The sequence below is a fragment of the Varanus komodoensis genome, unplaced genomic scaffold (assembly GCF_004798865.1).
Source record: "Varanus komodoensis strain SLA01 unplaced genomic scaffold, ASM479886v1 scaffold144, whole genome shotgun sequence".
NCBI lineage: Eukaryota > Metazoa > Chordata > Lepidosauria > Squamata > Varanidae > Varanus > Varanus komodoensis.
In genome coordinates this window covers 257,156-273,578 of record NW_025335418.1, presented here as the reverse complement: position 1 = coordinate 273,578, position 16,423 = coordinate 257,156, and the positions used below count along the sequence as shown (strand labels likewise).

The 16,423-nt window shown below is 47.2% G+C and overlaps 1 protein-coding gene across 1 annotated transcript; it reads left to right on the top strand.

Moving 5' to 3' along the window:
• Window positions 1–1,121: 1,121 nt before the first annotated feature.
• LOC123020212 lies at window positions 1,122–14,693 on the top strand. Its single transcript, XM_044423648.1, has 6 exons — window positions 1,122–1,168; window positions 1,791–2,082; window positions 9,221–9,460; window positions 10,320–10,529; window positions 10,815–11,097; window positions 13,783–14,693. The coding sequence occupies exons 1-6, from the start codon at window positions 1,122–1,124 to the stop codon at window positions 14,691–14,693; spliced, it is 1,983 nt and encodes a 660-aa protein (XP_044279583.1).
• The last annotated feature ends 1,730 nt before the right edge of the window (window positions 14,694–16,423 follow it).

Below are 16,423 nucleotides of genomic sequence, written 5' to 3'. Positions count from 1 at the left end.
ATGCATTGCAAGTCAAAATCAGTTCCAGAGACATAAGTGGTTGATGTAAAAAATTGGTAACACAGATTGACCAAATGTTGCTTTCCCATTAATTAAATCATGGTGTTCCCATTTCTTCCTAGCTTCTCCATTTCTTGAGGGACTCACGGTGTTCCAATACTTCCATCATGGAAGGGGTATATGTGGATGAGAGAGGAAACCTGGCAGGTGACTATGACATCATAAACTGGGTGGTGTTCCCAAACCGGTCTGTTGTAAGAGAGAAGTTTGGAAGTGTGACAAGATGGGGAGATCCAAGCATTGCATACTCCATCCAGCAGAAGGCCCTTGTGTGGCCTCAGAAGCTCAACAAGGTCTGGAAAAAGATTTTTTTTTAAGGGCTGCCAGAATGATCTCAGCATGTAAGGACAGGACTCCTGACTTCCAAAAGTTGGCTTGAGGGGATGACATGCTAACTTTCCAGAAAGTTGCCCTGACTGCAGACCACGTAACTCCCAAAACCTTCAGTGCCCAAAGGTCCATTTGCAGAGGGAACCCCTCACGGTACTGCTTCCAACCCAACTATGGCTCAATGTACTTGCCACTGAATTGCTTCAACGAAGATATTGTCTTATAAAGATGTTAATGTCTTCAGAATAATGGGCATTTCCTCTGTCCTGCTAACAAGCAAGACAGTCCTTAAGAAATACTGCCAGGGAACATTGTATGGAATATAAGAACAAATGTGATGTTATTTTCCCTCCGCCACTAGCAGGATATTGCTATGTGTAAAGGAACACAAGCTATGATTCTGGCCCAGACCAAATGTCCCACTCTGGGACAAACAGTGTTTCCTGCTTGCATCACCAAGATGCACAAACCTCCAATATGAAAACACAAGGAGAACCGTGACTCTAGTCTGAGCTGTTGCACACTTTGGGGATTTCAGTCTCAATGTAAGGAACTCCTCAGATGGAGCTGTGAAGCTTCCATTGATGGAGTCTGACTGCCAGGGCTTAGAATACAGTGCTGTCACTGCAGAACATCTGCCCTCCTGGCAGATCAGCATCTTTTCCTTCCTGTGCATCAGTCATGTGGACAGGTCACTACATGCTGGAGAATCCAGACTCAAATAAGGCATGATGCAGAGGCCTATGTATTTCCGCATCAACTCTGCCTCTTGTATCAGGTGATAAAAAAAAAGCCTAACACATTATCCTCAATCTTTTGAGAATGATATCCTCAATCTTTTCTCAGCCCCTGCACCAATCCAGGTGTGTAGAGAGCCGCCACCTGGAATTCTTTAAGGTGGCTCAGAAAGGAAAGCCTGTTTGCTGCTATGACTGCACTCAATGCACAGAAGGGACATCTCCATTCAGAAAGGCCAGCTGCATTATTATTAGTTTTCCCATTCTGAAGATGGGAACTGAACTTGGAGGGAAAGCATGTGGTCTGGAATTGTTCCAGCATTGCTGTAGGAAAGATATTCAGGCAAAGCACCTGTCTTGGGGAAGGGTCCCACATGCCAGTCAGCTCTTTGCCCAAACCAAAGTACAAGAAATCTTATGTTTGGATATGGATAAATGTGCAGAGCATAGCTGAACTAACACAAAATATGCTACCTTCCGATTGCTCTGAAGTAAGAGAAGAGGTTAGAAGCACCACCACCTTTGTCCTGTTAGAACCTTTGTCCTGTTCTTCTCTACATGGCCTTCTCTTTGGAAATCCAGTCTCTTTGTTTCTTCAGACATTCAACTCATCTCCTAAGATACAAGATCTGAACATGCTCTTCAAATTGCATATTTGTGCAGGGCAGCATGGGAAGACTTTTCAGAAATCCTGTCCTTCCTGTTTGCCATCTGGGAGAACAACCAGAACCCTGGGATCTTGGCAAACCTCACCCTGGGCTACTCCATCCATGACATTTATTCTGATTCAAGGATAACATCGGATGGCCTGCTGTACCTGCTCTGTCCAGGACAGGCCAATATTCCTAACCACAGCTGCAGAAGCCCCAGTCACCCTTTGGCTGTCCTGGAAAGATCCCAGTCTGACTTCTCCACCCAGATGTCCATCCTCTTGGGCATCTACAAGATCCCACAGGTGAGAAAGAGGGTTGGGGTGCTGGCACACATTTTATTGAAAATCAGACATTTGCAGGCTTCTCTTGGAACTCAGGAAAGGTTGCTGGAAGTCCACAGAGAGACAAGGGACATGGAGTTGAAGAAATAATCTTGAGTGCAACCTCAAAATATGCCTTTCTCATGTGCCTGGAAGGATGTTTCATATTAGGTTCAAAAAAGCATCAATTTCTTGGGAATTCTACCAGGAGTGTGACAGGTGGAGAAACTGTGAAGGCCAGATAAAAGCTAGAAAGAGCCCAATTGTTGTTGTTAGCCACGAAGTCATGTCCGACCCATTGCGACCCCATGGACAACATTCTTCCAGGCCCTCCTGTCCTCCACTATCTCCCGGACTCCAACCAAGCTCACACCAACTGCTTCTGTGACTCCCTCTAGCCACCTCATCCTCTGCCGTCCCCTTCTTCCTTTGCCATCTATTGTTCCCAGCATTAGACTCTTCTCCAGGGAGTTCTTCCTTCTCATTAGGTGGCCAAAGTATTTGAGTTTCATCTTCAGTATCTGGCCTTCTAAAGAGCAGGCAAAGTTGATCTCCGTTAGGACTGACCGGTTTGATCACCTTGCTGTCCAAGGGACTTGCAGGAGTCTCCTCCAGCACCACAATTCAAAGGCCTCAATCCTTTTGTGGTCAGCCTTCCTTATGGTCCAGCTTTCACAGCCATACATTCCAACTGGGAAAACCATAGCATTGACTATGCGCACTTTTGTTGGCAGGTTGATGTCTCTGCTTTTTAGTATGCTGTCTAGATTTGCCATAGCTTTCCTCCCCAGGAACAAGTGTCTTTTAATTTCATGGTTGCAGTCCCCATCTGCAGTGATCGTGGAGCCCAGGAAAGTAAAATCTGTCACTACCTCCATTTCTTTCCCATCTATTTGGTAGGAAGTGAGGGAACTGGATGCCATGATCTTAGTTTTCTTAATGTTGAGTTTCAAGCCAACTTTTGCACTACTCCCATCTCTTTAAGAACTTGCCACAATTTGTTGTGATCCACACAATCAAAGGCTTTAGCATAGTTAATGAAGCAGAAGGAGATGTTCTTCTGGAGCTCCCTAGCCACGGCTTAGAATGCTGTGCTGTCCGTCTACACCATCTGCTTTACTGGTTGATCAGCTTCTTTCCCCAGGTGAGCATCAGTCATGTGGACAGGTCACTACATGCTGGAGTATCCAGACTCAAACAGCGCATGATGCAGAGTGTTATGTATTCCCGCATCAGCTCTGCCTCTTGTATCAGGAGATAAAACAGGCTGAACACATTGTCCTCAATCTTTTCTCAGCCCCTGCCCCAATCCAGGTGTGTGGAGAGCTGCCATCTGGGATTCTTCAAGGTGGCTCAGGAAGGAAAGCCAGTTTGTTGCTATGACTGCTCTCCTTGCCCTGAAAGAACCATCTCTGTCCAGGAAGGTGGGTGTCTCCAGGGAGAAAGTCATCCTTGTGTAGGAGAACAAGGATTCCTTTTCATCAAGGGTGTTGTTGGTCAGGTGTCATGTGGATTGGTGTGGTGACTTAGATGGAGATCCTGAATATTGGACCAATGACCCACTGTGCTATTGTCCTCACCCACCATTAGAGCACTCAGAATATCTCACATGATTTCACTAATTACAAAGAGTAGCCTGGTAAATTCTAACCCAAGAACCCCAGATCTCCAGGTGTCTAGTCTAAATCATAAGGCACAAGCTCTCAAATTCTGAAATGAACTGATGGGGATTAGGAAAGAAAAATGACTGTCTTGTATGTTTAGGGAAAATATTGTTTTTCTTTTCAGATTCATCCCATTGCACTAAATGTCCAGAAGATCTGCATCCAAATGTGGGTCTGGATCTCTGCATCCCAAAGACCACCACCTTCCAATCCTACGAAGAATCTTTTGGCATTGTCCTTGCTTCCATTGCCCTGTTCTTGTCTTTCATCACAAGCTTTGTGTTAGGACTCCACCAAATTCCTACAAACTCCCATAGTCAAAGCCAACAACGATGATCTCTCCTACATTCCCCTGATCTCCCTGCTGCTCTCTTTCTTGACCCCCTTCCTGTTTATTGGCAGGCCAAGGGAGGTGACTTGCTTTCTCCAACAAACGGCCTTCATCGTCATCTTCTCAGTTGCTTTTTCTGCTTTGCTGGCCAAAACCATCATGGTGGTGCTTGCCTTCCTGGCCAGCAAGCCAGGAAACAGGGTCAGGGCATGTCTGGGGAAGAGCCTGGCAACTCCATTGTCCTCTCCTGTTCTGGTGTCCAAGTTCTCCTCTGCATCATCTGGCTGGCCACCTCTCCACCTTTCCCTGAGTCTGACATGAGAACCCTGACAAGACAGATCACTCTGCAGTGCAGCGAAGGCTCTGTGGCCATGTTCTATGCTTCCCTTGACTACATGGGCTTCCTGGCTGCCATCTGCTTCATGGTGGCCTTTCTGGCCAGGAAGCTGCCTAGGGCCTTTAAAGAGGCAAAGCTGATCATTTTCAGTATGCTTGCCTTCCGCAGTTTCTGGGTGTCCTCTGTACCCGCCTACCTGAGCACAAGGGGCACAAATTCCTACAAACTCCCATAGTCAAAGCCAACAACGATGATCTCTCCTACATTCCCCTGATCTCCCTGCTGCTCTCTTTCTTGACCCCCTTCCTGTTTATTGGCAGGCCAAGGGAGGTGACTTGCTTTCTCCAACAAACGGCCTTCATCGTCATCTTCTCTGACTTCAGTTTCCATGAACCGGATGGTCTCTTCCAATCAGGTGGGCTTCTGACATATCACCCTGCACCTGGCAGGTGGGCGTAGGGTTGTCACATAGTGAGTGAGTAGGAGCCACTTAGTCACCTGCTCTTTCCATCAGGCAGCTTGTTTCAGTCAATGGGCTGGAACGTTTGGCCCACCACCTGAGCTGGGGTGCCACGATTGAAGATGATGGCTCACATCCCCTGCCAGCAAGTGTACTCTGACACATTCAGGATCCCCAGGATGGCCGCATTTAACTTACACAGCAGATTCCAGTGATAGTGTACTGACTGCTTCTTGAGCAGTTCCGCTCAAGCAAGGGGTCACTATCAGGGCCCATTGCCCTTTAGTTCATCCAGCTGCCAGAGCTACCCTTTCAAATGCATTCAGGAAAGCCCCTGGTCATCCTCAGTATGTCAAGGTCCAGGGCGTAGGCAGCTGGGTATTGGATCAGGGCACCAGGACCCAGAAAACAGCTATGCTTTGAGGGCCTACTCTGAATTGCAGTCAAGCAGCCTGGAGGGTGAGGCTGGTAAGAGAAGTGCAAGGTAAGTCAGTTCGAATAGCAAAGAGAAATCAAAGCCAGTCAGAAGATGTAAGTCAGAGGAACAAGACAAGCAGCACAGGGTAGCTGGGATTGGAGATGAAAGTGGAGCTGGTGGAGACTGGGAGCTGGGCAGGGTGCAGAGACTGAGGCAGAAAAAGGTCTTGAAGGCACAGAGAGTTCATACTATGTCAAAGACCCTCATAGCTGAAGCTTCGTCTGGAAGGATGGGCCGGTTCTTACATAGCCCTTCTCTCAGAGCTCCCATGTGCTGCTAGAAGGTGTCCAATGTGTCCATGATTGGCTGTGGGTTGCTATTGTGCTCTCTGGCCAGAAGGGGGAGCCCTGATGCTGCCTCAGAACAAGCGCAGTTGTCACTTTAGAAATGCGGATAGAGCCATCCATCTCCCTCTGAGTTTCGTGGAGGTGCCAGCCTCTGTCTCCCCAGGTTTGGTCTGAAGCATGCCAGGCCTGTTGAATTAGCGAGTTCTGTTTTGGTGTTGGGCACTGAACACCAGTTCCAGCCAGTGAGTTTGACAGTTGACTATTTGCAGCAGGTGCTGTTGTTCCTCAGCTTGCTGCTTCTGCTGCTCAGCTAGCCAGGCGATCCAGGGGTCGGGATGGGTGGAGGGGCTGCTGCTGCCCCCCTGCCTTGTGCTTGCCTGCCTTCTCTGCCTGTGCAGGATGTGGTGAGGGGGAGGAGGATAAAACTCCCCCGCTCCATAGTCTATTGTCGAAGAGGAACTCTTTGCTTTATTCAGGAATTAGCTCCTTGTCTGGCAAAAACACCATGTCAACCCAGGACAGCTAGTTGGCTTTGTCAGGAGAGAGAAGCACACACAGTCCACTGGTGCAGAGTAGGGAAGAGAGCAATGCCCCGCTGAAGGTCCCCTTGCAAACTCCCAGTTCCCAGAAGGGACTAGCAAGCCCCCATGAATTCCCATGATGGTGAACAGAAGAGGGAATTTGTCTGCCATTGGTCGCCATTTCAGAAACATCCTCTAAAAAGATGTTCATTTGGTGCCCTCACTACTGCCTTTGGTGCCAGGTGAAAAGTTTCATTACAGGCATTTTAATCCTGGATTTTATTTGGAAATTTTTAATTTGTTTTTGTGCAATAGGAACAGTTTTAATTGTTTCCCACAGCTATGTACACTCTTGTGTTATTCTTATTTGTTCATAGTAGTTTAACAGTTTATTTTATTTTTATTGTCTGTTTTGGATGTTGAGAGCTGTTTAGCAGGAAATAAGTGTATAAATAATTAAATAAATACATTTGGTAAACTAAACCCCATTTAACCTTAAGGCTTGATTTCAAACTGCATCCCCTGAATGTGCTTTTGAACCATACTTGCCAACGCTGATGCCAGGTCGCACATCAGACCTCAGGCAGGAAGCCACACCAGACTATGTACACCACCATCTTTCTTCAGCTGTGTCTGAGCCCCTTGGAGAAATCAAGCGGGGTCTGTGGTGCTCCTCTTTCCCATTGCAAATAGAACAACCACACCAATTTCCTTCTTGGTGTATCACCAAACCCCATGGGATTCCTCTAAAGATTTCTTTTTAAGTCAACATCTGAAGCAAAAACAACGTAACTGGCAAATGGGCCTGAAAAGCTGGGCACATAAATACCTCAGGAGAATTTGAATGAGGATCAGGGAAGAAGAGGAGGATGCGGAGCACACTTTCGCACCTGTTGCACTGCTCCTCAGAGGTGAAGGCATCCCCAACTGGGCTCCGCCTGCGTTAGGAAGACGAGTCTGCGACCTTGAAAGAGGGTTGTGCTTTCCTTCAAGAAATCTTCGAATCGGTTCAGGAGAGTAAAGTAGCTGTAGCTCCTGGTGTACCCGGAATGATTCTGTTGCTGCAGCTTTTGCTTCTGCCCTGGGAAACCTGTGATGCACCCAAGACCAAATGCCCTCTGCATCTGGAGCGTGGCCTGAGCCCATCCAGTTACAACAGGCCAGGCAACTTGCTCATTAGTGCAGCCATCTCTGCAAGCCATGCAGAATTTTTCTTTAAAGACGACTTCAGCAAACGTGCTTCATCAAGCAGTATTGCCAGGCAAGTCATTGTTATTTGGTGGAGTTCAGTGTCCATCCATTCTGCGCTGTGCTCAGTGTGCTCTGCCCACTGATTTGCAGGGAACCCAAATCCTGTGATCAAGGACCTGCCCATGGCAAGGGTCTGACTAGGTCCCCTCTGTGGTGAGGTTGTACCAATGCACACATCCAGTGCAAGGTCCATCCAGTGCTCAGGCTGTCCTTTCAAGCACTGCAACTAGCCAGGCACCGGTCAGATGAGTGGTGTGACCATCTTCTCCCATGGGATTTCAAGCTCCCCACAACCCCATGGGGCCATCCTGTGTTGAAGATGGTAGGAGATTCAGGGCATGGGGAAGGCAGGATTTCAAACAGCACATAGTTGGCCTCTGGGGTTCTCATGCTGTAGGCTTGGGCACCAGGTTGGATGGCCTGAAGGGAGACTGGAAACCTCCATTCAGGAGAAGCCCCTCTGCATTATTCTGAGCTTTCCCGTTCTGAAGATGGGAACTGACCCTGGAGGAAAAGGCAGGTAGTCTGGGAACATGCCAGTGTAGCAGTAGGAAAGATTTCTTCAGGCAGAGCACCTGCCCTGGAGGAGAGTCCCACGGGCCAGTCAGCTGTTGTAAGCCGTCCAGAGATGACAGTAATCCATGACCTACAATTTTTCCTCAATAAATAAATAAAAATAAACCAAAGACCAAGAAAGCTTAGGTTTGACTACATATCAAAATGCCAAGCATAAATGAACTAATGAAAACTACCCTACCTTCCGACTGCTCTGAAATAAGAGAAGGGTTTAGAACAACCACCACAGCTCTCTCTCCTTTTATTCTCTACCTGTCCTTCTCTTTGGAAATCCTGTCTCTTACTTTGTTTCTTCAGACATTCAAGTCATTTCCAATGGGACCTTTAGATTCTTGGGAATATAAAAGAACTTCCTTTGTCCAGTATGAATAATTTCTGAATAATTTTGTGCATCATTTCCAGCCATCATTTGCCTTGCCCTTTCCATACAGCAAACAAAGCACGATATGCATCTTTCTTGAGCTGAAATGTAAGATTTTCACCTGATCAGAAAAAATACTTCCTGTACAAGGGCCCATATGATAGAATTGTTGCTTGAAGTTCAGTTTCATTGGGCTTGTTAAAGGTGAAGGTGAATTGATTCGACGTTGCATTGAAGGATGTGCTTTGCCCATGTTTTCTCATGATATTCCCAGCAATTTTGGGATGACTTGTGTTATATGCAATTTGAGGTGGGTGAGTGGGTGAATAGATTACTTGTTCTCTTTCTGGTTAGATCCCCTGTTTCACCCTGGGTGTATGTGGAGAGGCAACAAGAAGAACTCATTGTCCACATAAGTTCGAACTTATTGAAAATTTGTTCAGGAAATGCTACAAAGAAGGGCAATTATGGTGAAAGTCAATTGTCCTCTTCCATGGTCTCATATCATTCAGTGATTTAAAAAACCACAAAGACAAAGTCATGTAGCAAATACAGCAGACATCCATGAAAATGGCTGAAGAGGAATAGGTAGCAGAAAGAGTAACTGAAACCTTTAGTTCAAGAAAAGTCAAGACCATGTTCGGGTTTCAAAGTGTCCAGGGAAGCACCACAATGGGAATGCCAGAAGCAGAACACATGGGCAACACCACCCTCCTCCCCATGTTCCCATGCCACTAGAATGAGCATTTGAAGGCAAAGGAGGAAGATCTGAACATGTTGTTCCCATTGTATATATTTGCAGGGAGCTATGGAAAGACTTTTCAGACATCCTGTCCTTCCTGTTTGCCATTCAGGAGATCAACCAGAACCCTGGGATCTTGCCCAACCTCACCCTGGGCTACTCCATCCATGACACCTATTCCGATGCAAGGATGACGGCGGACGCCCTGCTGGACCTGCTCTCTCCAGGGCAGGCCAATATTCCCAACTACGGCTGCGGATGCCATGGTCACCCCTTGGCTGTCCTGGAAAGATCCCAGTCTGACTTCTCCATCCAGATGTCCACCCTATTGGGCATCTACAAGATCCCACAGGTGAGATAGCAGGGGAGGGGTGGTGGCACACATTTACCAGAAAATCGGACTTTTTCAGCCTGGGAACTCAGGAGGGGTTACTGGAAGCCTACAGTGAGACAGGGGACATGAATTTGAAGAAATAATCCTAAATGCAACTCAAAATACACCTCTTTCACATGCCTGGAATGATTTTTCATTTCAAGTTCCAAACAGCATCACTTTCTTGAAAAATCTTCCCCTAGTGCGACAGAGAAACGGGGAAGGGCAGATCTAACTCAAAAAGAGTTCAATAGGACTTGCTTAATACAAAGGGCCAATATGACTTCCTTTCTTTCTCTTTAAATACACTAAAAAGAGGTGGTCAGACAAGGAGTTTTTCTGGTTCTGCCTTGTGAAGCCAAAGTTTTCTGCCAATGCACTGCAACATGAGGAAAGTCAGAAAATAGAATACTTATAGGGGGCTGGAAAAATAGGTGGAAGAGAAGGCTCCAAGGGCACCCTGATTTGAAGGCTGTGTGATTCTTCCAAGAAGTTTTCCAGTTCCAGTAGTTGTGGACCATGTCCAGAAAGATGCTGTTGCAATTCTGCCCCACACATGTGTGTACCCAGAGGGGCAATGGAACTGAAAGAAAATATAGTGGATGAACAACCAGCATTACCATGTGGAACCCCCCCCCTTTGTTCTTGAGAACATGTGCACAGTGAGGATGGAAGCATTTCCCACAGCAACAAGTCCTCTTTCCAGCAGAAGTGATCCCTCCCCCTTTAACAATGGCCCGCATCGCTCTATTTCTAGTCAATGATTTGGGTAGGGGGCATCAAGGTCTGCTTGGTGATCTGAAGCAAACATGTGTGCCTCTCTTGCTTTCCTTGCCAGGTCAGTCATGCTTTGGTCACTCGTGTTCGCAATGATCCAGCCCAGTTCCCCTATTTCCATCCGAGGGTCCCCAGAGACCCGACCCCGTACCAGGGGATCGCCAGGCTGCTCCTGCTTTTCCACTGGACACTGGTGGGCCTCATTGCCGCAGACACTGAGAACGGGGACCGGTTCATGAGGTCCTCAACAGTGGAGCTTATGCAGCACAGAGTATGCGTTGTTTTCACACAAAGATTTGCAATGAGGGAATCACTTCCATTAAAAATATATCCAGCTTCATTTCACGGGTCAGCAAAAGTCAATGTTTTTGTGTATTGTGCAGAGTCCAGCTCCTTCATACTTGGAATGTACATCATACAAGACAACAGTGGTTACTTCAGGAAAAACCCAGGAGGGAAAGTCTGGATCACAACAGCTGTGTGGGATTTCACTTTGGAGCTCAGAATGTATCCATGTTCCCCAAACATTCACGGCATATTTTCCTTCCTGCCGCAGTCAAAGAAAAGGGTCAAATATGAAAATCTTCTCTCATTTTTCCATTTTATTCGGGATTTTCGGGAGAAAGCATTCGCATGTGCATACAGAAAGCATGTCCTGTCCGTGAAAGGGTTGACGAGGTGCCGAGAAGCCAAGAACCTGCAGGCCATTTCACAAGTGGACCGGGAGAGGATTCTTTCACTCGACAGCCAAGCCACTTACCAGAGCGTCCTGGCTGTGGCTTGTGCCTTGGATGCTGCCTACAGCTCCAGATCCAGGAGGACAGTGGTGGAGCGTGGAGGCAAGCTGCATGTTCAAAGCCTAGGGCCATGGCAGGTGCTCCATTTTCCTCACTCATCTCCCTACTGAATTGGAGGATTTGGTTGTCTTGCCTTAGCATTTGAATCTGAGAAAAAGCAGAGTGTAATAGCAATGTTGGCCACATCTAATTTTGGACGACACCTTGTACTTTGAACCATTCATCCATATGCTGCCCATTTTTAAGGCAACATTTTTGCAGGGATGCTGGAATTCTTTTCTTGATCAGTTGGTAGATTCCCCATATTATTCCTTGGGCCTTTTCCAAGCATAGCATTGGGTCCTCCAGTGGGACAATGGGGCCAAAAGACCATCTTCCCAAAAGGGACAACCCCATTGAGGGTTCCTCTTTCTGTTTCCTTGGGTGACCTCACAGGACCACTTAGGACTACCTGGACCTCCTTTCTCTGTGAGAATAGCTGTGGAGCTGGAGCCCTCATAGGTCCATTGCTGGCTGGCTAAAGGGCTTCCATCATGAGTCTCAACTTAAAAACAGAGAAGCAGAGTGAGTCAGAAGGGACCACCCAATCCTTCTTTTCTGACACAATTACAGCATGACCTCTTATTTTGATTTGGAGAGTTTCATCATAGGCGTTTCAAGGTTAGAATATAGACAAGCAGTTTCCCTTGGGCCTCTCCAATACAATGCTAACCAGAGATGGCCTGAGCAGCAATGCCATTGTCCATGAACAAGCCTCTGCCAGCACAACCTTCAGCTATCATTGCTACCCAGGAGCTGCCCTACAGGTGTTTATCCACTCCAACACCACTAGAGAGATTTCTACTATTCTCCTTTGTGACTGTTCCTCCTAAGGAAAGCATTTCCACCTTCATGTGGTGGCTCAGCTATGAGCTTTCCACCTTGGTGACCCTGCCGTGGTCTCTGTCATATGTGAGAAAAACAGGAAAACAGAAAGTACTTACAATCCATTTAAGACCATAATCAGCTTATAAGCATATTGAAGTGTTGTGTGAACTGGGCAGCACTGATTGATCAGCTGCTATTTTCCTGTTAATCAAATCCTAGTGTTCCCAATTCTTCCTAGATTCTCCATTTCCTGAGGAACTCGCCATGTTCTAATACATCTGTTATAGATGGAGTTTTTTTGGATGAGCATGGAAACCTGGCTGCTGACTTGGACATCATGAACTGGATGGTGCTCCCAAACCGGTCTGTTGTTAGAGAGAAGTTTGGAAGTGTGACAAGGTGGGGATCTGCAGGCCTTGCATACACGACCCACCAGGAGGCCCTTGTGTGGTCCCAGAAGCTGAGCAAGGTCAGGAGAAAGCATGTGCTGTACAGGCTCCTTGCCAGATGTGAGCATATAAGGACAGGAGCCCATTCTGATTTCCAAACATGGTCTTGAGGGGATGACATGCTAACATTGCCCTGAAGTTTCGCTGACTGGAGATGCCATGAACTGAAATGGGGCCACATGGGCTGACCACATAATTCCTCACACCTTCACTGGCCAAAAGTCCATTCCCAGCTGAAGCCCCTCATGGGGCTGCTTCCATCCCAGCAAAGGCTCAATGCACTTGTGATTGAATTGCCTGAAGGAGAACCTTGGCCTATAGAGCAGAATGTTTTTAAGGTATTTGGAATAATAGGCATTTCCTCTGCCTGCCACCACCTGAAACATTTCCCAAAGAAATATTAAATTGAATTATTTCACTGACGAAATGGAAAAATGAGATTTCATTCTCTTTCCACCCGTAGCTGGAAATCATTATAAAGGAACACAAGAAGGCCCTGATACTAGCCCAGATCAAGTGTCCCACAAGGTTAGGGTTCTGTTCCCACCAGGACCAAATAGAAGAAGGCTTCAAAACACATTGAGAGTAGAACCTTGGCCCTGCTCTTTGCTGCTGCACACCTTTGAGGCCAGTTCATGGGGCAGGAAGTTCTCAGATGAACCTGTGAAGCTTCCCTAGATGGAGTGTGACTGCCAGGGCTTAGAAAGCTGTGCTGTCACTCCAGATCATCAGACCTTCTGGCACATCAGCATCTTTCCCCACGTGTTCATCAGTCATGTAAACAAGTCACTACGTGCTGGAGAATCCAGACTCAAATAGTGCATGATGCGGTAGCCTATGTATTTCCACTCAACTCTGTCTCTTGTATCAGGTGATAAAAAAGGCCTAATACATTCTCCTCCATCTTTTCTCAGCCCCTGCCCCAATCCAGATGTGTGGAGAGCTGCCACCCAGGATTCTTCAAGGTGGCTCAGGATGGAAAGCCCACTTGCTGCTTCGACTGTACCCCTTGCCCTGAAGGGGCCATATCTGTCCAGGAAGGTGGGTGTCTCCAGGGCGAAAGCCATCCTTGGGGAAGAGGGCAAGGATTCCTTTTCATCAAGTGTGTTGTTAGTTCAGTGTCATGTGGATTTGTGTGGTGAGTTAGCTTGCGATCCTGTGCATTGGACCAATGACCCACTGTGCTACAGGCCTCACCCACCATCAGAGTACTCAGAATATCTCTCCCTAAGTAATTTCACTAATTACAGAGAGTAGAATGGTCAATTCCAGCCCAAGTACCCCAGATCTCCACATGGCTATCCTAACTCTTGGCCAAACGCTCTCACAAACCAAAAGAACAGATTGGAACTAGGAAAGGAAACAGACTGTCGCATATGTGAAAGGAAGATATTCTTCTTGTTCTTTTCAGATTCAGCCCATTGTACCAAGTGTCCAGAAGATCAGCATCCAAACAAGGGTCGAGATCGCTGCGTCCCAAAGGCCATAACATTCCTGTCCTACAAAGAACCGTTGGGGGTTGTTCTTGCTTCCATTGCCCTATTTTTGTCTTTCATCACAAGCTGTGTGTTAGGACTCTTCATCAAATTCCTAGAAACTCCCATAGTTAAAGCCAACAACCGGGACCTCTCCTATATTCTCCTCATTTCCCTTCTGCTTTCCTTTTTGTCCTCCTTCCTCTTCATTGGCAGGCCAAGGGAGGTGACTTGCTTTCTCCAACAAACGGCCTTCAGCGTCATTTTCTCAGTCGCTGTCTCTGCTTTGTTGGCCAAAACTACCATGGTGGTCCTTGCATTCCTGGCCACCAAGCCAGGGAACAAGGTCAGGGCATGGCTGGGGAAGAGCCTGACCAACTCCATTGTCCTCTCCTGTTCTGGTGTCCAGGTTCTCCTCTGCACCATCTGGCTGGCCACCTCTCCCCCATTCCCTGACTCAGACAAGCACTCCCAGCCTGGGCAGATCATCCTGCAGTGCAACGAAGGCTCTGTGGCCATGTTCTACGCTGCCCTCAGCTATATGGGCCTTCTGGCTGCTGTCTGCTTCACAGTGGCCTTCCTGGCCAGGAAGCTGCCTGGAGCCTTCAACGAGGCCAAGCTGATCACCTTCAGCATGCTGGTCTTCTGCAGTGTCTGGGTGTCCTTCGTGCCCACCTACCTGAGCACAAGGGGCATGTACATGGTGGCTGTGCAGGTCTTCTCCATGTTAGCCTCCAGTGCTGGGCTGCTGGGCTGCATCTTCCTGCCCAAGTGCTACATCATTGCATTGAGGCCTTATCTGAATACCAAGGACCAGCTAACAAAGACAATGAAAAATAAAATTTAATTATTATCGAACAGTTTTCCATGGGCTTCTTTTGTAAGCCTTCACCTCCAGCATTCAAAAGGGTCGATAGAAATAGTATTTTATCATTCCTTATTTTTTTCTTGTTTCTTGGTACTTTGGCATGAATGTTTGCTGGACACTTTTGAGCTTTGAAGTACTAGCAATGTGCATCGGAAGTGGGAAAATGGCATCTTGCAAAGGGAAAGGCCAGTAGACTGCTGTGATCAAAAAGAGATGGTGGTCTGACCCTTGCTTCTGGCCCTTTCCTGTCAACCCTCCAGTTCTTCTCTTCTTCTCCATTGGGGACTGAGCTTGCTTCCTCTATCTCTTTCCCACCTCCTGCTGCCTAGGCCTGAGAACATTTAGAGTCTGCTGTCCCATCTGGATATTTTACTGTCTTTTGTCCACCTGGATAATTGTTTGTTCCCAAAGAGTTACATGCAGAACAGACTCACCTGAATATTTGAATGTTCACTCCCAGGATTCTACCTTCTGACTGCTCTGTAATAACAGATGGATTTCCAACAATCAACCCAGCCCTTTTTCCTTTTGTTCTCTCCTTGGTCTTCTCTTTGCAAATCCTGTCTCTTACTTTGCATCTTCAGACATTCAAGCCATTTCCCAAGAGACCTTTGCATTCTTGGTGGAATAAACATACTTCCTTTGTCCAGAATGAATCATTCCTGCATTATTGTGTACATTATTTCCTGCCATTATTTTGTCTTGCCATCTCTATGCAGCAAACAGTGCACATAATATCCAGCTTTCTTGCCCTGAATGACAGACTTTCATCTGATCATTACAAATACTTCCTGCCCGAGATCCCCTAAGATGGAACTGCTGTTTTAAGTCCCAAAGCATAGGAATGGATGTCTTAAGTACAGGTTATGGGACAGGTGGCTACAGAGCAGCACTTGTGAAAGGGTCCTAGGCATGCTGGCTGACTGCAGGCTAAACAAAAGTCAACAGTGTGATGTGGTGGTCAAGAGGGTGAACACCACCTTTTGTTTCATGGCCAGAGCATGGCTTCTAGATCAAGAGAGGTATTGCTACCTCTCTATACAGCTCTGGTACAACCGCAACTGGAGTATTGTGCACAGTTTTGTGCCCACCGTTACATGAAGGATATAGCCAGTTTAGAATCAGTGCAGTGCAGGGCCACATGGTTGGTGGCCTGCTTGCATGGAAAGCTGTATGAGGTGGGATTGAGGTGACTGGGTCTTTTCAGTCTGGAGAAGAGGAGAAGGGGAATCAGAGGGGAACTGTTGGTGACATACAAGTATGTGAAGGGGTGTCACATGGAGGTGGGTAGAGACCTGTTCTTCTCTGCAGATTAGGGCAGGATGCACTCTAACGAAGCAAAGCCCAGGAAAACAAGGTTCCATTTAGATGCCAGGAAGCACTTCCTGACAGTTATAACCCCCAGGGTATGGAATGGGCTTCCACAGGAGGTGGTTGAGGCCCCATCGGTGAGGGTGTTCAAAGATAGGCTGGACATGCACATGGTGGGCATGTCGTGATCAGAGCCAGTTGGAGCTGGAGGTCAGACTAGATGGCCCGTGAGGCCCCTTCTCACTCGCTCTGTTACTATGTTTCTAAGACTGCTTTGATCACAAAGCAATGTGCTGTGTCCCCATCCTTCCCTTGTGTCTGGTCCTTCCCTTTCCACCTTCCAGTTCTTCACTTCTTCTCCACTGGGGACTCAGCTTGCTGTCTCTTGCCCTTTCCCA

What these genes read in the sequence shown, in the direction of transcription:
- LOC123020212 (XM_044423648.1), top strand. Translation starts at nt 1,122, where the DNA reads ATGCAGAGGCCTATGTATTTCCGCATCAACTCTGCCTCTTGTATCAG. An exon ending in GCATCTACAAGATCCCACAG is followed by an intron (nt 9,461 to 10,319) that starts GTGAGATAGCAG and finishes TTTCCTTGCCAG; the next exon opens with GTCAGTCATGCTTTGGTCAC. An exon ending in TGGAGCTTATGCAGCACAGA is followed by an intron (nt 10,530 to 10,814) that starts GTATGCGTTGTT and finishes TTCCTGCCGCAG; the next exon opens with TCAAAGAAAAGGGTCAAATA.